Source organism: Meriones unguiculatus, chromosome 18, assembly GCF_030254825.1.
Source record: "Meriones unguiculatus strain TT.TT164.6M chromosome 18, Bangor_MerUng_6.1, whole genome shotgun sequence".
NCBI lineage: Eukaryota > Metazoa > Chordata > Mammalia > Rodentia > Muridae > Meriones > Meriones unguiculatus.
This window is the reverse complement of record NC_083365.1, coordinates 58,403,269-58,428,202: the sequence shown is the minus strand read 5'-3', so window position 1 is coordinate 58,428,202 and position 24,934 is coordinate 58,403,269. Positions and strand designations below refer to the sequence as shown.

The window sequence follows — 24,934 nt, the reverse complement described above, 5'->3', positions numbered from 1 at the left end:
GAGTGGCATGCATGAAGAAGGAGGAGTGAGGGTGAGATTGGGAGGGGAGGAGGAAGAGAGCTACGGGAGGATACAAAGTGAATAAACTCTAATTAATAAAAAGGAAAAAAAAAAGAAAATACAGTAAAAAAAATAAGCAAATGACATTAAATATGACCAAAAGTCTTTTTAGTTTTGGTATTATATTAAGAAAACCCATCCTTCCTCCTTTTGCTTTTTTTTTTTTTTTCAATGCTGAGGTTTGAATCCAGGGCCTCTTTTATGGGAGGCGAATGCTCGACCACTCTGCCTCCACCCTAAATATTTCATCTACATTTCATAATTTTATTTTTATTTTCTAAGTTTCTCTGGCTGGCTTAGTGGGCTCTCTGTGGCTGTCTGCTTGTGATCTTTTTGCTCTTGCTCTTCCTAATAAGCAGATGCAGTCACATCACTGAGCCTCCAAGCTTGAATTCCTTGTTTTTATTGGCATTCACACAAGCAACTGATAACACATTTTTTGTTTTGTTTTGTTTTATCCAAGTTTCTGCTAGAATGTTGATTGCAAGGCTTAATTAGCCTTCTACTTCAAGTGGAGGTGGCTGATCAGACATTCAGAGACTGGCTGAATTACTATAGTCATCAATAAAATAATAGAAAATTACCCAGGCTCTTTCAGACATACACAGAGCCTGGGGCAAGAATACAAATGGAGAGCCACATGCTGTAATCTAAATATTTAAAGAGTTACAAATCAAGCAAAGGATGTAGTCAATAAAATGTATTCGACTCTCCTAGCATGATCAGATTGCCTTCAAACTCACACTGCACCATTCCCAGCTCTGTTTGTTCTATAAACAGTTCACTTTTACCATCAGAATAAGGGATGGGAAGATAGAACAGTGTGGCTTTGGATGGTGCATCACATTTTTAAGTCAAAAGACTCGCATTTGTCGGGAGGGTCATGGCGGGAAACAGTAGTGACCATAGGTGGTCTTCTCAGCTGACCTGTGAACACTGTTCCTAAGAAGCAGAATGTGGTCTGTGGATCACAGATGAATGCTGTGTCCCCTACTGGAGGCCCTGCCCTCTCAGCATGCAAAGAGCAGATCTTTTCTAGAGAAATAAATGTATATACAGTTTGACCAGTTGGCCAACGAACACAGTGACTCATATACAGACACAACACCCATAAAATGTATGTTAGACCAATTTGACTGGGGCATCCCCTGGGCTCTGTGGGTCTGTGAAAGCTACCCATTTACTTATTTAGCAAGAGGAGCCACAGGCATTTCTCATGGTCTGGTCTGGACCCATACTCTAGTGCAAGATCCAGTCACACATGGAAAACAGTGCAGTGGCTCCTGGGGAAGATCCACTGGGCAATTTGTACTACTAAGAACCCACTGGCAGCAGCTGTTACTCTGTTTTGCTTTCTTTATTTTTCTTTTCAAGGGCTGAAGCTGGCTTTTGTAAAGCATGGATCTGTTTATTATCTGTGTCTTGGGCAATGGTTAGGCTGATGGGTTGCTAGAATACTGGGGCTATGCAGCTTTGAGTTTTCTTAAAATCAGGATTGAGCTGAAGAGATATCTGTCAGGAAGGTGCTTGTCATTACTGCATGAGGATTTGACTTCAAAAGTGTTGGATGTTGTGGTACCTATTTATAATCTCACTGTTGTGGTAGCAGTGATAGGTGGATCCTTGGAATTGTTGAATTGTTGAATCAGCAAGCTCCAGGATCAAGGGGAACCCTGTCCGTTTTAGTTACTTTCTACTGCAGTGACAAGACACCATGATCAGGGCAACTTATTTGGACCTCTTAGTTTTGAGGTTAGAATCTCTGATCAAAAAGTGGAAGTTGCAGACATTTGAATTCAAAGCCTAAAAATACAAATTTCATCAGAAAATTAATATTTCTGGGTTTATTTCTAAGGACATCTACTACATCTGAATTCAGGTGTCCAGGTTGAGCTGTCCCTACTAAAGTTTCAAGTGACCCAGAGGAGATATGGCTCAGGTGGGAAAGCATTGTCCTTGTAAAAATGAGGATCTAAGTCCCATCCTCAGAATATTGTTCTAGCATTCATTATATTGCTGTGATAAACGCCAGGAGGAGAAAAGGGTTTATTTCATCTCATTCATTCTTCCAGGTAACTGCCCATCACCATTGAAGTAGAGTGAGTAACACAGCAGAGACTATAGAAGAATACTGCTTAGATTCTTTTCTATAGCTCGAGCAGCTTGTTTCTTCTGTAGCCCAGGACCACTGAACCACAGGTGCCACTGGCCACTGTGGTCTGGAACCTCCCAAATCAATCATTAATCCAGAAAATTCCCCTAAGAAGGTCATATAAGCCTATTTGATGGAAGTATTTTCTCAATTTAGGTTTCCCCCTTCTGGATGACTCAGATTATGTCAAGCTGATTAAAACTAAATAAATAAATTGTGAGTCTCAACATCTGCTTAAATCCACCTCTGAAAGGTGGACCCTTTCAAAGGACCTCTATTGTTGGCTCCCATCCTGTCCTCTCTCTTCCACCACTTCTGGTGTATGTCCTGTTTGCCATTCTGAATGAGACTTAAACATCCTCCCTAGGGTCCTCCTTGTTGTTTAGCTTCTTTAAGTCTGAGAGCACAAGGAATATTATGAAAGAAGGGAGGGATAGAAAGACCCAAAAGTGACAGAAGCTCCACAGGGAGACCAACAAAGCTAAAATTTTTGAGTCCAGGGGACCCTGCAGAGACTGGTTCACCAACCAATACCATGTATAGAGAGGACCTAGATGTAGCTTATAGGAAGCTCAGTCTTCATGTGGGTCCATAAATAAGAGGAGCAACGAATGACTGTTCATGACAGAAGACAGTTCATGTCTCTGTCATGAACTCAGTTGCCCACTCTTCGATCAATTCCTCTGGCAATGCGAGCTTACCAGGCCACAGAGAAAGTAGAACCAGGCAGTCCTGATGAGACTTGATAAGCTAGGGTCAGCTGCCAGGAGAGGAGAGCTTCACCTTTCAGTGGACTAAAGGAAAGTGATGGGGGGAAGAGGAAGGGAAGTTGGGACCAGAAGGAGTGAGGAAGGAAGCTACAATGGGGATATTAACTTAATATTTTTTTTCCCTGAAAATACTTGATAAGCTAGGGTCAGATGGAAGGGGAGGAGGAACTCCCCTGTCAGTGGACTTGGAAAGGGGCAGGGAGGAGATGAGGAAGTGAGGGTAGGATTGGGAGGGAATGAGGGAGAGGGCTACAAAGCTGGGATACAAAGTAAATAACCTGTGATTAATATAAAAAAATAAAAATTATAAAAAAGAAAGAAAATTAAATGAATAATTTTTAATTAATAAATAAACAAACAACCTAATTAAACAACATACTGATGTTCAAAGAAAGCCTGTTGTGCTGGCAAGTATAAACTCAGTGCTGGGAAGACAAATAATATGCATTGCTGTTTCTTACTTGCCAACCAGCAAATTAGTGAACATCAAGTCTAGAGGAGAGATATTGTCTCAAAATATACAGGGGACACAGCCTCAAGAATAAAATATTCCAGGTTGATTGTTGTGTGTGTTTGTGTGTGTGTGCATGCATGTGCACTCAAAACCTACACATTTAGATCAATGTTTTAAAATATTTTATTACATTTTTGTTATTTATTACCTCTGTATATCTGTTGGTATGTGTTTGTTATTACTTACCTGGAGGCCAGAGGACAGTGTGTAAGAATCCATGTTTTCCTTCCACCATTTGGGTCCTTAGGACCAACTCAGACTGGCAGGTTTGTTGACAACTGTTTTTACCTAATTAATTATCTTACCAGCCTTCAAAACAGTATTTAAAAATAATGAGAATTTACCTAAAAATTAGGAATTTTACAGTGCCACAAATTTATCAACTTTGTCTCTATTTCAAAGAAGGGCTGTACCTTCTGATAGCCATGGTATTTCCATATGGCTCAGTTAATATCCAGCTTGGTTATATTTCAGAGGAGAATGGAACAGAAGACATTAGCTCACAGGTGTTACTGGAGAATTTCCATCACCAAACTGAGTACCAGATCAAAGGCAGGACAAAATACTCACATATTTTGAGAGACTTTAAAAGTGAAAACTTCAGAATCCTCATTTAAATTGAGCTAGGCAAAAGTTTAGTAAAGGAGAGAGGGACTCATTGTCATAGAAGTAGTATTAAGTATCAGAAAACAAAAAAGACGGCAGGTATGAGACAAAAGAAAAGTAATAGGGTTAAAGGAAAAGAGAGGTATGTTTTGGGGCTTCCTGCATTTAACAACAAAGAGGGTTTTTTTCCTCCAATTCTAGCTACAGCTTCTCTGTGAAACCAGAAAACCCATCAGATTCCTGGAGAGAGGGTGTTATTCTAGGCAAGCTGTGAGTGGATTGTGCAGTCTCCCCGTAAAATTGATTGTGTAGTCAGTTTCATCTGATGCTAAGATCAAAGAAAGGCACACTGTGTAATTTGACAGGACAAGCCAGTGAAAAGGCCACACAATTGTCAAAGAGCATAAGACTAAAGCAGAGAGAGAAGGAAATTGCTCATCATAGTTTTTGATCCAATTCAAAGAGTATTGTTTTGTTCTATGATAGACTCACATACTCAGAAGTCAGGGGGCTTGATAAATACCTCAGGTGATAAAGTGCATGCTGTACAAACTTGAAGACTTTGATTTCATCCCCCACCCCCTGGAAAAACGTCAGCTTGGCACAGGGTCATGGGCTTATGTTCCAACACTGGGGAGATGGAAATGGAAAGATTTGGAGGCCTCTTTCGCTACCCAGTCTCTCCAAAGGTAAGCATTGCATTCAGTAAGAGATCCTATCTCAAAAAGGAAGGTGGAAGTTGATTGAGAAAGACACCCAATGTTGAACATTGGCCTTCACATCATGCACATACATGTACATGCTCATCTGTACACACATGTCATGCACATGAACACATCTACATATAAAAATGAAAAAGAAAAGTTAAGCCCTTGAAGCAAATTTAATTTAAAATATTTTAAAGATAAACTTATTAAATTGTTATAGAAAACAGCACAGGATAATTAATACCTTTGAAAATAAGAATTAGGATAAAAGTGTAAAGGCCAAGGTATATCTGTCATAATGCACCCTAATTTAGTATATATTTAACTTATGAGAGTATCATATAAAATGTAAACAAATACATCACTTAGGAGATAAGCAGTCTACTGCCACTGTAAAACCACTGGCCCACTCTGCCTTACTGTAAGCTGCCCTGTAGCAGCTTTCTGGTGGGAGGCATTGGAGGAAGATTAAGAGGAGATTGACCTAAGCAATGCAGTTGTACAGCTAGGTAAATGACCCAAGGGACAGAGTTCCTTCAAAAGGAATAAGAGGAATATCATCCCAAATATGAGCGACCCTGACCCAAGGACACAGACTCACATTGCCTCTGATATTATAGCCACGGTGGTAATACAAAACAAAGAATATCATTTATCAAAGTAATTTTAAAACACAGTTAGGAACAGGAAAGTGAGATGTACCTGCTATAAGTCTTGAATGTTTTCTGATGACGTTCTTAAAACTTTTGGCTGGTGGAAGCTAGCAGACTATCTGTATATTTCAATAGGGAATTTTCCCGATTACTAGGATGACAGGACAGACACAGAAGTGGACAAGGGATAACTATGGAGGGGACTCTACAGAACTCAGAACTTCAATATTTCTACTGAATACAATGCAAAATTACAATTCACCGTGAAGAATGCTTGCCACAGTTGTAACGTTTTCCTGAGAACCTCAGTTCACAAGTCAAAGAGAAAACCAAACTGATGACTATCATATTTACCTCAACAAGTCAGGAGAACAGTTTACAACCAATCAATTTCAATCTTTGCAAATAATAGTTTTCATAATTTATGCATTGAAGATCATACATGAGAGTGACTTATTCAGAGAGACAATTCCAAGCAAAATTTTAAATTTTATTATCATCTTTCACAAATCAGATAAACATCAAATTCAAATGGCAAATGAATGTGCTTACTAATGCAGAATTCATTTTTTTCCATAAGGTAGAATATATGGTCTTCGGAAATACTTAGAGAAATTAATGTGTATGAAGAAAAGTTACAGTACATGAAGCAGTTTTCCAGCTTGACACCTGAACTCCATTTCATATGAAAATTGTAGTGTCAAATTAGCTACTGGAAAATCTAAAAGTGGAATGCATTCTCCCACTGGGACCCCATCCACTCTCAGGAGTTTTCTGTTTTGTTTTGTTGTTTGATATTTTGTTTGTTTGTTTTTACTTTTTACATATTTTTTCTAAGTAAGTTTAAATTTTCTCTGCTAAAAAAATAACCCTGAAAGTATAAATTGTGAAATGGATATTCATAGTCAAGTATACCTTAGTATAATTTAAATTTTCTGCTATTACTGGATTCAGTAAAAAATATAAGTATCTTATAACACTTTTACTTTGCCAATTTAATTTTTGTAAAAACCACAAACTAAAAAACACACCTTTTAAAAATGCAAAATTCTCACATTAAAAGAACTTGGATAATGCAATGAGTTAAAATACCTTTGTTTATAAGTTATCAATATTTTCAAATCTCCTTCAAGATTTATAAACATAAATTTCTTAGTTCATACCAGACAAGTCTAGACTTGAACAAAGAAATTAAAACTTCGATAAATTTTCTCCTTTAAATGTGTTTATGTCCATTTTAAGTCAAATAAAATGATGAGTTCACACCTCCTAGCCAGGCAGGACTTCCAGTGGAGGGAGGGACACCAACCCACCCACAAAACCCTCAACCCAAAATTTATCCTACCTATGAGATGTTCAGCTATAAAGATGGAGCAGATATTGAGGGAATGTCTAACCAATAACTGGCCTAACCTGAAACCCACCCAAGACACTATTACTAATACTGTGCTATAATTGCAAACAGGATCTTAGCATAACTGTTCTCTGAGAGGCTCTACCTAGCAATGAATCAAAACAGGTGCTGAGAACCACACCCAAACATTAGGTGGATCTCAGGAATCTTGTAAAGAAGTGTGTGTGGGGGGGAAGCATAGAAAGTGCTCCTTGAGGGGACAAGAACTCCTCAAGGAAACCAACAGTTAACTAATAGAGACCCATGGGGGGTACAGAAACCAAATCATCAAACAAAGAGCATGCATGGCCTGAACCTAGGCCCTTGATACATATTTTGCTGATGGACAGGTTGTTCTACATATGAGTGCCCTAGCAAGTGGAGTGGAGGTGCCCCTGACATGTACTCTGTTGCATGGTTTCAGATGACTTTCCCTTAGTGCACTGCCTTATCTGACCTCAGTGGAAGATGATGCACTTAACCCTGATGTGGCTTGATGTGGAGGGTTGGGCTGGTTCCCCTTTTCTCAGGAGATGGGGAAGGTAGAAAGGAGGAAGAGGGTGGGAGGGAGGGGTCAGGAGGAGAGGAAGGAGGGGTTTGAGATAGGAATCTTAAATAAATAAATAAATTTAATAAAAAAATTTTAAAAAGAAAAAAAAAATGATGAGTTCACAATGAGTTTGTAAATGTAGGACTGTGCTACAATTCACTTGACTGATAGGATAAATATGCCTTCTACATGCTCTAATATTCATTTTTGGAAAAATAAAAACAAAAAGTAAATTTGCACTTTATTCTTACTTATACCAATACAGAAGAAAGTAAATAACCAATACAAGAATGAGTGAAAAAACATTTTCTCAATGAGGAAGTCAGAATCACTGGATTGTGCAAATGAAAAATGCAAGTTTTTTTTTTTGTGTGTGGTTGTTGTTTACATGCTTTATTTCTAGAAAGATCTTTATTATTAACAGTTAAAATTCTTTAAAATATTTTTACCAGGTCTTAGGAACTTTTGACCAAAAAAATAAAAATAAAAAATGAAAGTACAGAAAATAATATTGTAGAAAAATGTGCTGTATGCTTATTCTATGATTGTACACTTCAAATTCAAAGAAATTACCTTAAAAGATCACCCAAAAATCTGTTTTAAGAAAAATAACCATACCATTTGTCTTTCTAAGTGAGGATTGATCATCTTATCCGGGTCCTCTTTTTCGTTTATCTTTTTTTTTTTTACTTCTTTTTTTTTAATTATTATTAATTACACGTTATTCACTTTGTATCCCCCCACAAGCCCTTCCCTCCTCTCCTCCCAATCCCACCCTTCTTCCCCTTTCTTCACTCATGCCCTTCCCCAAGTCCACTGATAGGGGAGGTCTTCCTCTCCTTCTTTCTGATCTTAGTCTATCAGTTCTCATCAGAAGTGGCTGCATTGTCATCTTCTGTGGCCTGGTAAGGCTGCTCCCCTCAAGAGGAGGTGATCAAAGAGCAGGCCAATCAGATTATGTCAGAGGCAGTCCCTCTTCCCATTACTATGGAACCCACTTGGACACTGAACTGCCATGGGCTACATCTGTGCAGGGGTTCTAGGTTATCTCTATGAATAGTCCTTGGTTGGAGTATGAGTCTCTGGGAAGACCCCTGTATTCAAATTTTCTTGTTCTGTTGCTCTCCTTGTGGAGACCCTGTCCTCTTTAGGTGTACAGATTTTAGTATGTTTATCTTATCTTATAGGTCTAGTACTCACTTATAAGTGCATCTATATGTGTGTCTTTCTGCTCCTGGGATGCCTCACACAGGATTATATTTTCTAGATCCCACCATTTGGTTACGAATTTCATGATTTCCTTGTTTTTATTTGATGAGTAGTATTCCATTGTGTAAAAGTACTACAATTTCTGTATCCATTCCTCTGTTGATGGACATCTGGGTTGTTTCTAGGTTCTGGCTATTGTGAATAATGCTGCTACAAACATGGTTGAGCAAATGACAGGATAGGAGCCTACCATAGAGGGCCTCTGAAAGACTCTAACTAGCAGTATATTAAAGCAGATGTTGAGTCTCATAACCAAACCGTTGGCAGAATCATATGAAAGGGGAGTTAGAGCTCCACAAGGACCAAATATATCAGCATACAGGGGTCTTATATGAGACTGTTTCTCCAACCAAAGACCATGTATGGATATAACCTAAACCTCTGCTCAGATGTAGCCCATGGTAGTTCAGTATTCAAGTGGTTTTTCCTAGTAAGGGGAACAGGGACTATTTCTGACATGAACTCAGTGACTGGCTCATTGAGCTTCCCCTCTCCCCTGAGGGAGGAGCAACCTTGCTAGGCCACAGAGGAGGACATTGCAGCCAGTCCAGAAGAAGCCTGAAAAGCTAGGGTCAGATGAAAGGGGAGAAGGACCTCCCCTATTAGTGGACTTGGAAAGGGGCAGGGAGGAGATGAGGGAGGGAGGTTGGGATTGGGAGGGACTGAGGGAGGGGGCTACAGCTGGGATACAAAGTAACCTGTGAGTAATATAAAAAAATAAAAAATAATAATCATAAAGCCAAAGGGAGGGGAGGGAAGAAAAATAACCATTTCAAATTTAAAAATACATGAAAGTATCATAATTATGTTTAGAAAGTAAACAATTAAAAGTTTATAACTTAAAAATAAAAAAGTCTAGGCCCAGTAGTTCATGTCATACTAATGATGATAGAGCTGGGAAGATGATGCTATGGTTGATAGAACATATCCTCTTCTACTATGGTACATTATAAAGAGAAGAGGGATGTTGAGGCAGATGTGGAAGACACAGCAGAGACAGATGAAAGGGAAGAGAGAGAAAAAGGAGACAGGGGAGGGAGGGAAGAGAGGAGAGAGAGGGAAAAGCCAGAGGAAAAAAGGGGAACGATACACAAGGGGAAGAGAGTCCTATGTAGTGTGGCCTTTCAAAGCAATGGTGAAAACCTGTTTACTGGTTAATGAGTGTGAGACAAATGAGAATATAATTACCACCCTCTTTTCTTGTACAACACGAGCGGTATTCCAAATGGGTATTTTGAACTTTACTATATCTTTACTATATCATAAATTACTGTGTTAATTTACTGAAAACAGACATAGTAAAGAAAACTAACATCCTGTACCCATCCCAGACATCTCTTATTAAAAAACAGTTCTCTTCCTAAACTTTCTAGGTGTGTGTGTGTGTGTGTGTGTGTGTGTATTGTGTAGGTGAATGTGTGTATGCATGTGTGTTTAATAAGAGTTATAGAAATCAGACTTGGGTAACTGAGCCTGAATGGCTAGTGTATTCACCCACAGAGCATCTTCTGGCCCCCATATGCACAACTTTCTCATCACTGAAATCATACGTCACAACCAATTATCATTCTTGTATTTAATAATTAAAATAGCATTCATTTTGCATTGCAATAAATTGTTAATAATGTTCATGCTACTAGTTTTATTATGCTGATTCTTAATTGCTTCTACAATCCACAGGACATTTTGCACTATTTCAATGTTTAATCTTTATAGATAACAGTTGGGGAGCAACCCTATGCATATAAGTTCTTTCAGTAGCATGAGTTTTTGAACTAGTTTTCTCTAGTTGGTTGAGTAAGTATTTGCTTCATTCCTTAGATTTTTTTTTTTTCATGGCTATGTCCTCTCTACTGCTGTGCTACAGATAAAGATGTTGATTTTTTTTTCCCCCTCTGGAAAATACAGTTTTATTTAGTGTTGAAAAGTTTTAAGAAAGAAGTAAAATGGTTTTGTAAAGTAAGTCTTTAAGAGGAAAGCAATTGCAGATATTTTTACATAGAATAATCAGGATCCTTTTAAATGAGTAATCAAGTGGCATGTGCAGTTGCTAAAGTTTCTTGGCTCACACATATGATTAAATCTAGAGAAATGTACTTACTTCTCTTACATTCCTACCTCTTAAGAGCTTGCAACTAAATGTTGATTTTTGTTTCTTCCACCATAAAGCTCAGTTTTGGAGGAATTCCAGTACCAAGCAAACCTGGGACCTTTTTAAAGAAAAACTTCCACGGCTGTATTGAAAACCTTTACTACAATGGAGTGAACATAATTGACTTGGCCAAAAGACGAAAGCATCAGATCTACTCTGTGGTAAGTCTGCCATCTCTGTTAGCTGGTGGTTTGTGGACTCTGGGTAAGTCTTCATCTTGGTACTCTACCCTTATACCTCTTCATGCTGTGTTTATCTTATGCATTTAGGATCTTCATCAGCCAAGGCTGGATATGTAGTTCTGTTGGAAGAGTGCATGTCTAGCAGTCATGAAACACTGGGATCCATTGCCTTAATATAAAAATGGGTGCTTTAGTTTACTTCTTTTAATTGGCCTGTCAAGAAACAAAATAAAGTAAGAAAGCTTTATTCTGGCTCATAGAATGAGTGATTATATATCATAATGACAGAGAAGACATGGCAGTGGATGTAGGAGGCTCGCTGATGACATCCCATCAGCACTTATGCAGCAGAGTAAACGAACTTGTGACCAGGCTACAAAAGCCCCAGGCCCTCTGCCCGAGACCAACTTACGACAAATTCTCACCTCTGTGAAGGTCTCCCGGACACTAACATGTGAGCCTATAGGTAATATTTTATACTCAGATCACAATGGGCATGGTGTTGCACCCCTGTAATCCCAGCACATGGGAGGTGAAAGCAGGCAGATGAGAATTTTAAACTGTGCTCCATTTCATAGCAGCTCCAAGGCCAGCCTTTGCTAATTAAAGCCCTGTCTCAAAAATTAAAAATAAAATAAAAGCAAGTCTCATTTTCCTACTAGCTGACCTTACTGTGAAAACACCAACTATGAAAGAGGAACTGGAAATCTTTTCATAGGCGAAGTCAAGTACAGGCAATCAAAGAATGCTGCTTTCTTGGGTGTGGAGAAGACTGGAAATCTATGAAGACTAATGCAGATTTTCTTTTAAAAAGTTTCATAAAGGTACGCTGAAAGTACAGGGCCTGTTAAATTTTGTAGCCAGGACATTATATGTCTGCTGATTGGTTATATTAAACAGGGTATTTTAAATGATATTGCACTTCTAGTGTCTTAGGAGTTCCTTGTGGATCACTTAGAATCACAGTAGATTAAAGTATTCTAATTCACTAGCATACATTTTTCCTAACACACATTGAGTTTATAAGGGGTCTTTAAAAAGAAATTATCCTCGAATTTCCTCTAGCTCAATTGCTCCTATGTCTCCCTGTACTTCCTTTTAAATTTATGGCCAGTTTTTTTTTGTTTTTTTTTTTTTTTTTTAGTTCTTAAACACACACACACACACACACACAAGCTAATATAACCTACTGCGTCCATTTATTGTTGCTCATATGCACTTAATTTTAGGACTGAGTGCTTGAGATGAAACTGCTTGAGATGATTTCCTGTAGTTCTTTCTATAGTGAGAATTCCCCATCCACATTGGCATTTCAACTGGTGTATTCACTCTGCAGGCTTTGCTTAAGAACTTGCATTGTGGAGATTGATGGGTTCAGCTTCCCTGACATACATAGAAGACACAGGAACACTTACTGTCATTGTATGTTTGAGTATATGTGTGTATGTGTGAATGTATGTATATGCTGTGGGGGAGGGTGAACATGTCCGTTAGGCAATCACAGCGGTCAAAAGACAGCATAGGGTCTCCAGGCGTCAGAGTTACAGACAGCTCTAAGATATGTCACAACAGATTAGAGAGCTTAGAATTTCACTTGGGTTTTCTAAAAGCCATACACTCTCAATCACTGAGCCGTTTCTCTAGCCTCAATCTCCGTGCTATTATAGCTTGTTTTCTTCATATTTTCTTTCTGAAATACACCATCTTTTTATTATAGTACGTCAAGCTACTTTAATTCATATGTTGTCCAAATTAAATAACTTTAATCCTTACATATTTGACGTTTCTTTTCAGTTGTGTATATGTATTCACCAGAACTCTTCTCTATTCTTCTCATTGTTGTTCAAGTATCTATTAGTTTTTAAAGTTTAATGTATTTCTCTCTCTAAATCTCTGTGTGTGGCGGGGGGGGCAAGTGTGTGTGTTGTGCTCCTGTATTCACCTTTGTGTATGCAACGATGCCAGGGAAGGATGTTGTGTGTTCTACCATGTACGGTTGTTTTCCCTTGAGACAGTTTCTCTCACTGGACTTGGAGCTGATTATTAGCCAGCAAGCTCCAGTGATCCTTCTGTCTCCATTCTAAGCTGTGCTAGGGTTACACACACACAGCTATGCCCATCTTTTTATGTGAGTGCTGGAGGCCCAACTAAATTGTATTTTTGGGTCATAAAATTTTCATTTGATTCTCTTTATACCTTTCATTTCCTTACTAAGACTTCATATTTGTTACTAAGACGTGTTTTCTTACTCACCTCTTCCATTTGATTTTTGAGACAGTTTTCATTATAAAGCCTGAATTAGAATTTGTCAGATGATTCTAACGTCTCCATCATTTCAGTATAGACTACCGTCACTCTCTTCTTTGCATTCAGTGAGAAGTTATATAATAAGAGATACAGTTTTAGGAAAAACTGATGTTTTAGTCATTATGTTATGCAAATGCAGATGGAGGGTTTAGCCTCAATAGACCTATATAAACATAAAATTCAGATTTCCCTAGTCTTTGTCAAAACTGGCAAGTGAAATGCCAATTGTAACTGCCAGAAAAGTGGGATCCCATCATCTTCTTGGGATTTTTCTTATAGCTAGGATGGTTTTAAAAGCTCTTTGTTGCTCCCTGTGTGACCCTCAGTGACCTTCAGTGTAGCTCTGGGCTGACCACTTACCAACCAAGTGTAGCATGAGTCCTCACTTTCCACAAAGTCCTCTTGACCCCATTTCTGCAGTTAGTGGTCAGTGCCTTCATTTCTTCTGAGTGAGTTCAATATCTAAGCTCTTCATCAAGTCTTAAAGGTAACACAAGAAGAAACCTGGCAGTGTCTTTAAAAGATTATTTTTTTTTATTTCTGAGGTTAATTTTTCGGATTTCAGATCTACTTTCCCTGATTGTCCTTGAAAGCATGCTACCTTGGGATGTTGTGGTGCATAGAGGCAGAGTAGAGTTGGCTCCGCAGTTATTCTGTATGATGCACTTTTGATAGGCACCTGTAAAATATACTGTGTGTTATTCTGTCTCCTTTGCCAGCCTATGGCTGAATAAACAGTCTTTCCAGTGATGAGGAAAACTTAATTCTCTTTGCAATATGATTATTCAAATGTCTGGATAAACTACAGTATTTTAAATAACCTAGTAGGTTCTTTTGCTTGATAAACAAAACCTATTTTTGTATTTAAAGGCTTCATATTAATGCATCATTTAAAAATTATTATTGGATTCTGGAGAAAACATCAGACATACTTGAGGAAATGCATACTTGAACAAAAAAAATGTCAGCTTTTTAAAAGACTTTTACAATGTTCGTGACTCACTTAATTTGGAGCATTTATGATGGTGTTAAGAAAATAGTAGTCCCTGACAATTTCTGGGATACTGGGTGATTACATTTACCTATAGTAGATCACACTTAAGATTCCTGAAAATTGTGCCACTTCCCCATGAGAAATCAGGGTCGCCATCATTGGCTTTCTAGTTATCTTCCTATTGCTAACACAAGGATGACTCTGGTGACTGGAATGAGAATGTTCCCCCTCTAGTCTCATGTTTGAATTCTTGATCTCCAGTTGGTGGAAATTTTGGAGCAGGATTAGGCCTTGTTGAATGTTGATTCAGCATTCCTTGAATAGGAATGTCCCTAGGCACAGGCTTTACGATTTCAAGACACCTACCATTTCAATGTTGTTTTTCTGCCATGGCTGCGAATAAATATGTGTGCTCTCAGCTGGTCCTTCACTCTGTTATGTGTTCATACTGGATCTGAGACAGGGAGAGACCAGCTATGCCTTATATAGAAATTTCTGTGTTTTCAAAGTCTATATCCACAAACAAAAGTTCTATACACACCATTCTAGAAATATCTTTTGTTAGAAATTGAAAAAAAATATACAACAATGTCTTAGAGAAAGCTAACACAAAGTTATCTATTCAGAACTTGCATTATTAGATGAAGGAGTATCACTCTGAGCTTTGATCAGGCCTGACAAGGGGAAACATTAGAGAGAAATCCTCATAAACAAATGTAGTATGTGGAGGGGGGTGTTTGGAAGAGAGAGCCTTCCTTTTCAATCCTGAAGTAGACAGCCACCTTGTGATGGTGATGATAGAAAGAGCCTTTCAATCACCTGAAAAAAGGTTCAGACTCTTGTATGTTTTAACATCAGTGTGTGTGTGTGTTTCTGTCTGTTTGTTTATCTGTGTGCTTCTGACTTAGTAATCTAGTCCAACCTAGTGTCCTAACCTGCTTTCCTAAAGTTAAGGCAGGAAGGCACTGAGGTCATAGTTCAACATTACTTTGGTACTGAGCAGTTGGGTGAGGGGGGAAACTAGACTTACTTTTTCCATGAAGGCCTGCTAACTGTCAGAGCAGGCTCCAGTCAGTTCTTGTCCTAATTGACATATTGCAAGGGTAGGGGTACAGCCTGATTTCTGGAAGAGGCAAAGAAGCAGCTTGAGGGTTGTGGCTTTTCATCTTTAATGATGAACTATGTTAAATTCAGTCATTAAAAGAGTATAACAACTGAAAGTGAAATGTGATAGAGTGAGGAGAGAAAATATGGGGTTCTGGGTGTCAGTAACTTCTATTGTTCCCTTTATGGGTGAATCCAGAATCAAAATATTGACAATTGTTTGGCAATCTTTACTCTAACTACAGTGTTAACCAGATTGCCTGAAACTTTTCTAGTTCTCTTCAGTCCTCGGGGCTTAATTGGTAATGTAGTCAATTATGAGGCACAAAGAAACATTTAGCACTAATGTGCTTGGGAAGAAAGATTTAATCCAACAATATAATTTCAGTGTGCAAGTAGAAAAATCTTAGCTTTTGCCTTTATAATATAAAGAAAAGAACACACATGATTTTTCTTCCAAATTGTTTCCATTTCCTTTATTAAGTGAGAATCCACGCTTATACACATATGCACAGCTGCACACAGGCATGCATGCATGAGTGCACACACACAGTGTATACATACCTGATCTATTTTTTGGAATTCCTTCTGGGATGTAATGGTTCACACTATTAAATACAAAATCACAGATACTTTGTTCCTGTCACGAAGCTTAAAGATTCCCCCAAAGACACCACATCTGCCTTAAAGTCAACTTTGTTCCCAGTCACACAGTCATTGCTAAAAATTCTAGAAAGTTAAGTTTCTGTTTTCTGTGTATTGTTTGCTTTCCACTTCTCCTTCAGTTACTGAGCCTTCAGATGTTTGGGATTTATCATGAGATTGATGGAATTAAGGACCGAAGGCAGAGAGGGTTAGTTGGTGTCCATATCACAAGGCTTAAGGAAATCCAGGCTTCTCTCTGCCTCATATAGCACAATGCTTTCTTGTGGGCTGCATTCAGACAGCATCCTCCTTGCAATCATTCATTCCTTTCCTATGGCACCTGCCCTCCCTGAAGATTTAACAGCTGTTCCATGAGGATAATTCAATTTAGTCTTTATAGCTCCATTTGACTATAGGACGATCTTCTACATTTCAGAATGTAGTAAAACTAACAGCTCAAAGTAGACATAAAAAATACCTAGCTATTCTCCCCAAATCCACCACCTTGTGCTAATACAGCTCCATGTAATAAATAATCAGGAAGTAAATGGGCCATTGAAGTCTGTGTGTAGCAGCTGTAATGTGGATTATTATACACATAATATAACATTCATATTGCCCTGGTACCTTCCTGAGCATAATTAATTTCAAGCTCTGTGCTCTATAAGAAATGATGTTTTCTTGTGACCTTTCTTCTGTGAGCATGAGCTTCCTTTTCTTTGACATAGGGAGAGTAACATGATTATGTGATCATCGGTTCAAGTCCTAACCTCTTCATGTAGTCCTTCAAGTGTTGTTGTTTTTTTTTTTTTTTTTTTTTTTTAATGAACATAAGGGTTCAGGACTAAAGATAAAGTTAAGTCAATAAGTTGATTGATTTGCAAGTACAAAGGCCTGATTACAATATTTGGAACTCATATAAGAAAAATCAAAACAAAACAAAATAACCAACAAACAAAACAATGGCATGAGCCTGTAATCCCAGTTCTGGGGAGATGGAGACAGACAGTTCTCTTGGGCTCACCAGTCTAAATTGGTTGGTGAGTTTTAGGGTACTGCGACTCTCTGTCTCTGTCTCTGTCTCTCTTTCTCGCCCTCTCCCTTTTTTCTCTCTGTCTCTGAAAAAAAGATAGACAGTACCTGAGGAGTGACACTCAAATTTGTGTTCTGGCCTACAAATATGTGTGCATACATTATCATGCAGATGTATACACAGCAAGAAGGGCTCATGCTACATTACTTGGTCTTCCATCAAAGAGGCAAAAGAGACAAATAGTTAAAAGCAAGCCTGCACAATACAGAATTAGCCCTGGAGCCCACTGATTAAGTCAAATCACTTGCCTATTGCTGTCTCCAAGTAGCTTAAGTCAAGGCATTGGATAAACAGAGGCCAGCACTAAACACACACTCCTTAGGGACAGTAAACTTTGTCTTACCTTCCTATGACTCAGACACTCATGAGAACTGCTTAGAAAAATCTCTCTTCTGTCTAATGAAGCCTATAAGCTCTTCAGTTTGTCCCCAGGATAGTGTTTCATGTCCGTGAGTGTGCTCTGTGATAACTAATACTTACCCTTGATGATGGCTGTCTTCCTATGCCATTTGACCAATCTGACATTCACATCACCTGCCTCTCTGCTGTGTGCTTCTCAGACAATGAGAAAAATGATTTCTCAGTTTGTTCACTTCCTTCCGAAGCCTCACTTCCTTCCTGTCTTTGGGAAATAGAGATGCAATAGTTCGAGGTCAGATGAAGAATAATGTGGCTGAGAGTTAAGTAATAATAAAATAAGTGAACAGTGGAATGGTCATTATCTTAATTCATTTGGGCAGCTGGAATGAAATTCCATAAAGCAGGTGGCCTGTAAACAACTGCTATTTATTTCTGATGTTTCTGGAGGCTGGAGGCTGGGATCTGAGAGTGCAGCATGTTGAGACCTGAGATGGTCACTTCTGGGCTAATGATAGTCTCCTTCTAGCCAGTTCTTCACAGGGTAGAAGGTCTAGTCTGGATATCTTTTTTTTTCCATAATTTTATTTTTCTCATTAGCTACATTTTGTTAATTCTGTATCCCAGCTGTATCCCTCATTCCCTCCCCAATCCCACCCTCCCTCCCTCATCTCCTCCCTGCCTCTTTCCAAGTTCATTAATAGGGGAGGACCTCCTCCCCTTTTATATGACTCGCTTTTGTCAGGTATTTTCCGGACTGGCTGCAAAGTCCTCCTCTGTGGCCTAACAGTAGTGCTCCTCCCTTGGGAGGTCGGGAGGTCAAAGAGCCAGTCATTGAGTTCATGTTAGAAATAGTCCTTGTTCCCCTTAATATGGGAAACCAATTGATTACTGAGCTATCACGGGTCACATCCGAGCAGAGGTTCTAGGTTTTATCCTCTCATGGACTTTGGTTGAGTGTCCATCTCAGAAAAGACCCTGTGCCCAGATATGTTTGGTCCTTCTGGAGCTCCTATCCTTTCCACATCAAACTCCCCTTCTTTCATATGATTCCCTGCACTCTGCCGAAGGTTTGGTTGTGAGTCTTAGTATCTATTTTGGAGCACTGCTAGGTAGAGTCTGGATATCTTAAAACTATCAGTTCAGTATTTCAAGAGACCTTAGAGTCAGAGTCTGGACCTTGGCAGTCCTAACAAGCCACATTCAGACATCTAGTCTCAATAAGTCAACTAAATTCAATAAACCAATTAAAACAAAATAGAGAAAAACTGAGAAAGACAATCTATCCAATGTCACTGCATTAGGAAAGGGAATAGGGAAAAACAGTGGTCTCCACAAGTCAAATTTTGGGATCCCGACAGGGGGTTTAACTATTAAGAGAGTGCAAGTGGCATGTATGACTAATCACGTGGTATGTATGACTAATCACGTGGTCTGTATGACTAATCAAGTGGTATGTTGGTCCTAATCAAGTTGTGGTCCTGCCCATCATTGACATCTGAGTTCCAGCCTCTCTGCTCAGGGATTTGATAATTTGTCAGCACTTTATGAGATGACTTCCTAGAAAACATATTTATCCTCTGACTCTGGTCACATGACAAGTCTTTTTCTACTAGCATGAGAGTCCTAGGGAATTTCAATTTCTTGCCATAGCCCAAACTGGCATAAATTCTCCTGCCTCAGCTTCTTAAGGCTCATATCATACAAGCATGCCTTAACGTTTTACTAAACTTGCATAGTTTATTCTTTTAAAGATTTATTTATTTATTCATTAAGTATACAGTGTTCTGCCTAAATGTATACCTGCATACCAAAAGAGGGCACCAGATATCATTATAGATGCTTGTGAGCCACCATGTGGTTGCTGGGAATTGAACTCAGGACCTTTAGAAATAGCAGTCAGTGCTCTTAACCTCTGAGCCATTGCTCCATCCCTTACACCTGTATAGTTTAAAGTCTGAATTAATTTCCATACCCACCCCACAGAGTATAGAAAAGTCTACTCAGCCTGCCAAATGTACGTGGTACTATCTGATCATTTGAGGATTTAGAATCATTTAAGGGAATAGAGATAAGGGAGGAATTATGGTGTATTACTGAGGAGGTGGAGTTCAAAGAGCTTTGGCTACATTGCTGTTAAGAAGACAACCTGGGGTTTATGAGTGCCCATTGAAAAGGGTGGAAAAATTAAGAGGAGAGAGGGAACAAGACAGAAAATGGAATGAAGCTGAAAGAAGAAAAGTTATGAACATAGACAAATGGAGTTTTGTGTCATCTTAGAGTTTGGTGAGTTTTCTTCTAAAGAGCTAAGCACATTACTTCTTTATTTCTCCCCCTTTAAGAACAGCAGACATGACCCTTTCACTTGCAAACATGTATTTCAGAGACCTAGCTTACAGAGAAGAAATGATGGGTTGGGATGCCACTACCAGAGAGACAGTAACCAGAGAGAGGGGAGACTGATGGACCCTAGGCCAGATTTGTGCCTCTGTCCCTGACACATCTGTGTGAGGCAGCATGAGAGCAGCCGTTATCATCCATACTTTATATGAAAGAATAATTTATAGTCAGGGCTAAGAAGTGACAAGGATTTGCAATAGGAGACTTTGTCATTCACAGTCTTCTTTATTCTCTTCTGGAAAGCATGATACCATCAGCTTTTATTCATTTTTATTATACATCATTTTTCTTGAGGTCCTGAATGACTTTCACATCCAAGTGCAGGGATAAAGAAACATTCACTAATACATGTTCACAAGGCCAGACAGATCTACAAAAAATAGTACTCAAGGAAGCACTTCAGAAATGGCCCATTATTAGTTAATTGCTTAAGAAATCTCTCCTGAGCAGTTTTTGAGAGGTGAAAACATGTAGCAGAATCTTCGCCTCCGGCAAGACTAAGTAATGCAGTGGCAAAAAGTAGGCGTTTAGCCCAACTCATCCTGCGACATCTCCATTTTTTGACACATAGTTCCCAGGCTTATCCTTTTGGCTGAAGGTGAAGGCTGAGAATCCTGTCTGAGAACTAAGTGCCTTCCAAGGAACACATCTCACACCTCCCCATAGCTCTGAAATTCCTCTTATGAGAACTGAAGTTTCTGTCTCTGGATTTGAATAGCACCTGTCTCCTAGACAATTCCAGACAGAGAAAAAGGTCTTCTAAGCAGGGCTAGAGCATGTGCAAAATCCCAGGATGGGAACAGAATCAAGAAGTTTAGGTCTGATGGGATGGATTGGTAGGTGGTGGGACTTGTTGCAAAGGCTGACTTCCTGAATTGGATCCTGGGGAGACACCTGTGTGCTTTACTCTGACTTATGAATTTGTGCTCCCCATGACAAATACATGTCTGATGATGCTAAAAGTCCAGAAAGTTATTGGACTTTTGGCCCCCCAGTGAGTCCTTTAGGATACAAGATAGTGAACAGTGAGTGAAGCATAGGACTAGTATGCCTGCTCTCTAGACGCAGATTCAGATCTTCTCAAAAGCATGTGGTTAGCAGGCACACATGCAGCACATAAGTGGCAAAGTCTTTGTGATACAACATAGTTCTGAGGAATCTGGCTCCTGGAGACAGAAAGCACCTGGGGCCAGGAGATAGTTCAGTTTGTACAGTACTGGACTTGCAAGCCTGAGGACCTGAGTTTGAACTTCAAAGACAAACAAAAGCTGGACTTCTTGGCCTACATCTGTGATCTCAGTACACCTGCAATGAGATGGGAGGCTGAGGCAAGAGAATTATCTAGAAGATTGGGGGCCAGCTAACCTGAAGTATACAGTACAGAGAAATAATAAAAGAGACCCTACCTCAAACATGGTAGGAGAGAATTAACTCTCAAAATTTGTCCTTTGAAATCCATATGTGTTCTGTATCACATGTGCGCCAGCCCTTACATACATAAGGCATATCAGACATATACACATATACTTTATTTCATAATAATAGTCACAGTAAAAGCAAGGCACAGAGGCACGTTCTTATTCCTCTCCAGCTCTGAGGGGAAAATATAACCCGATCTCTGGCAGTGTAGCCTAACTGGTGAAAGAACCTGTATCCTAAAACTAGACAGACAACAACTGAGGAATATTATCATAGGTCAACCTCTGGCCTCTTCATGAATATGTGTACACACATGTGCATGTGCGCTCACTTCCACACATGTTCACACACAGACACACACACATAAACACATGTACATGCACCTACGCATCCATGCACCAAAAGAAAGTGACATTGCAAAGTAAATGTGTGGAGCAAGTGGCTTCCCCCTGAGGAACTGAGATGGAAGGAAGGAACTTTCTTTAGTCCCTACAGTGGTCCCTGGAACTCAAAAGTATCAAAGTCTAATGTTCAGGCAGCAGAAATTTTAGAGTGTCAAAGGACAGTGGGAGAGGTTCAGCAAAGAAAGGTGACTTTGACAATGAACATCATAGAGAGATAGATAGATAGATAGATAGATAGATAGATAGATAGATAGATAGAAAGAAAGATAGATAGATAGATAGATAGATAGATAGATAGATAGATAGATAATCTCCTAATCATTCTCTTATTTGAAAAAAAATATTTTTTAAATCATGGGATCTGGCTACTTCTACTGAACCTTTGGCAACTCACAGATGCTGGGAGAAGAGGAGGAACCATGTTATACAGCTGTGTTCCTGCTAGTGAACTCACTAGAACAGTGGATAATTCCAAACACATGGTCGCATATATTGTCTCAGTTAAGCTCTGTAAGACAAAAAGTCATGAATATAGGAAACATATTTGTTGGAAAGCATCAGGGTTGGTGGGAGAGTGAAGGAAGTAATAGGAGGGGGATAACCCGAATATATTACATACATGTATATAAATCACAAAAAGTTATTAATAAAAATTGAATTAACAGGGACTGTCTCTGACCTGAATTCAGTGGCTAGCTCTTTGGCTGCTTCCCCTGGATGGGGGAGCAGCCTTGCCAAGACACAGAGGAGAACAAGGCAGCCAGTTTGGACGAGACTGGGTAAGCTAGGGTCAGATAGAAGGGGAAGAGGACCTCCCCTATCCATGGAATTGGAGAGGGACATAGGAGGAGAAGAGAGAAAAAGGGTGGGATTGGGAAGGGAGGAGGGAGGGGCTACAGCTGGGATAAAAAGTGAATAAAGTGTAATTAATATAAAAATTAAAATTTGAATTAGAAAGTTTAGAAGCACTAGATATCTAACAGACTTCTGAATGAAGACAAAGAGAGGCTTATATATATTCAGGATATCACATGCTGCCTGCAAACAGTCATAGAAAACATAGCATACCTCACTGACATGTAAGAAACCGACTCTCAAATACAGGTCTAACGCCATATGATTAGGGAAACATTAGGTTATTTAACTTTGTCACTACAAAATGAGGTTCAGTGAAACTACATTTACTCTCATTTATGAGCCCCCATAATTCAGTATATTAAGAGAACTTCTTGGTTAAAATGTCCATGGCCTCTCTAGCTGTGCATGTATAAGAAAAAAAGAAATCACATGCCTAATTTCTCCATGTGATTTCTAAGGTTGCAATTCTCACAAAAAAAAACTTCTCATATTTCAACTAATAATTTTCCTATGTGGCTTACCTTCCTCCTCCCAAAGCATGTCATGTCTCAACAGTTCTGCCTACACTTTCTCTAAGAAAGTGTGTTGCTCATACACAACAGTTTGCATTTTCCCTCCTGCTGATGCTCAGTTCTCTTCTACTTTTCTCCTGGTGCTGTAACAAGTTCTAAATTTTCTCTCTTCAGCTAAGAAATTAGGTCTCTTAGAATGTTTTCACTTTTGTCTACTTTATAAAAATAGAAACTAGTAGCCAAATAAATACCATTAAAACAATAATAATATGAACTTTAAAATACTGATGCCACTGGGGGGATACAAAGTGAATAAAGTGTAATTAATAATAAAAAAGGAAACACTGAGGAAAAAAAAATAAAAAAAATACTGATGCCATGGAGATATGTTCAGTCACTGAAGGATTGTAAGTAGGTGTCCTGTTACTGTACAGTTTTTATATTATCAGCTAAAAATGTGTAACTTACATTCTAAATGAAGTATTCAGAATGAAGTTGCTTTTGTTAATCTTCTAATTTAAAACAGAGTTTCTTTAAGCTTAACTATAGGTCCATTTTTCAATCTCTTCCTCCACCTCCAAATTCCAAAACTGTCCATTCGGTTTTGTCTTACAGTGAAGTCAGAATTATTTAAAAGCATTAAATTCTTTGGTGGGATATTTTTTTTTCTTTGTGACCCAGATAAAAAGGTAAAATTTAGGCTCCAAAGGGAGTTGTCACGAGTTGTGGAATCAAAACAAAATCCAAAGTCACAGCTTTGGCAAAAAGTCTGAGACAGCAAAGAATTTGCAAAGACAAAAGTGAAGCGGCGGGGGGGGGGGGGGGGGGGCTGCGGGGCTCAGGCTGGGTAGTGCTTGCCACACAAACATGAAGACCGGAAGTCAGGACCCAGCACCCATGTAAAAATCTGTGCATGGTGGCACATGCCTGTCATCCAAAGATGGAGAGATGGAAGCAGAATATGGGGACTTTTTGGCCAGTGCATCTAGCTCCGTTGATAAGATCAAGTTTCTGTGACATACTTTGTCTCAAATAATAAGGTTGAGTCCTAGCAAGATGGTTCAGTATGTAGAGGCACTTGTCACCTGAGTTCTATTCTCATATTTCACATAGTAAAAAGGAGCAACTTACTCCCCCAATCAAGTTGTTATCTGATCTCAATGTGTGACTTATTGCATGCATATGTGCTCATGTTTGCACCTGTGCGCGCGCGCGCGCGCGCGCGCACACACACACACACACACACACGGGAATCTAAGTCCAAAATCCATATGTAGTTTCTGTTTGCTGTGTCTGGATTGGCAGGGCTGACAAGCCAGAAGAACCAGATACAAGGAGAAGGTCTCTGTCCCCTATGTACTTTGCTCTTGGTAGATCTTTTCCTAAAATATCACAGATTATTTTCCTTTTGATGTCCCTTGTGTTAACCTCTAAAGAGCATGATTTGTAAGCCCAAGTTCCTCCTTTGGAAGGAACAAAGCATTGGCATCCATCATAACTTGAGTCTAAACATCCTGGTTTTACTTTTCTCAATTATAATGAGCATCTTCATGCTTCATTTTTGTTTCTTCATCCAAATTTTGATTCAACTCAACACTTTCTTAGCTGTAGAAGATAAGTGCTACCCACATGGATCTTGGTCATAATATATAAAGCTCATTCTATTGCCATGTAAATTTCAGGTGGTTACTGTCTAAGCCTGACTTTCTCCAGACTTCTGTTCTTTCCCAGAGAGACAAGACTGTGTAGCATGAGCTGCTTATAGACCATCTGTTGAATAAATAAATTAATCTGTGAGGGAACCTATTATTTTCTCAGACATGAAAAGGAGCC

At 39.0% G+C, this 24,934-nt stretch overlaps 1 protein-coding gene across 2 annotated transcripts in view; it reads left to right on the top strand.

Moving 5' to 3' along the window:
• The window catches only part of LOC110560660 (contactin associated protein family member 5), a 755,447-nt gene that overhangs the window by 327,865 nt on the left and 402,648 nt on the right, over nt 1-24,934 (top strand). For both annotated transcript variants that reach the window (XM_060371591.1, XM_060371592.1), the window contains exon 7: nt 10,844-10,987. In XM_060371591.1, coding sequence (XP_060227574.1) covers nt 10,844-10,987 — 144 coding nt within the window. The remainder of the gene's footprint in view (nt 1-10,843; nt 10,988-24,934) is intronic.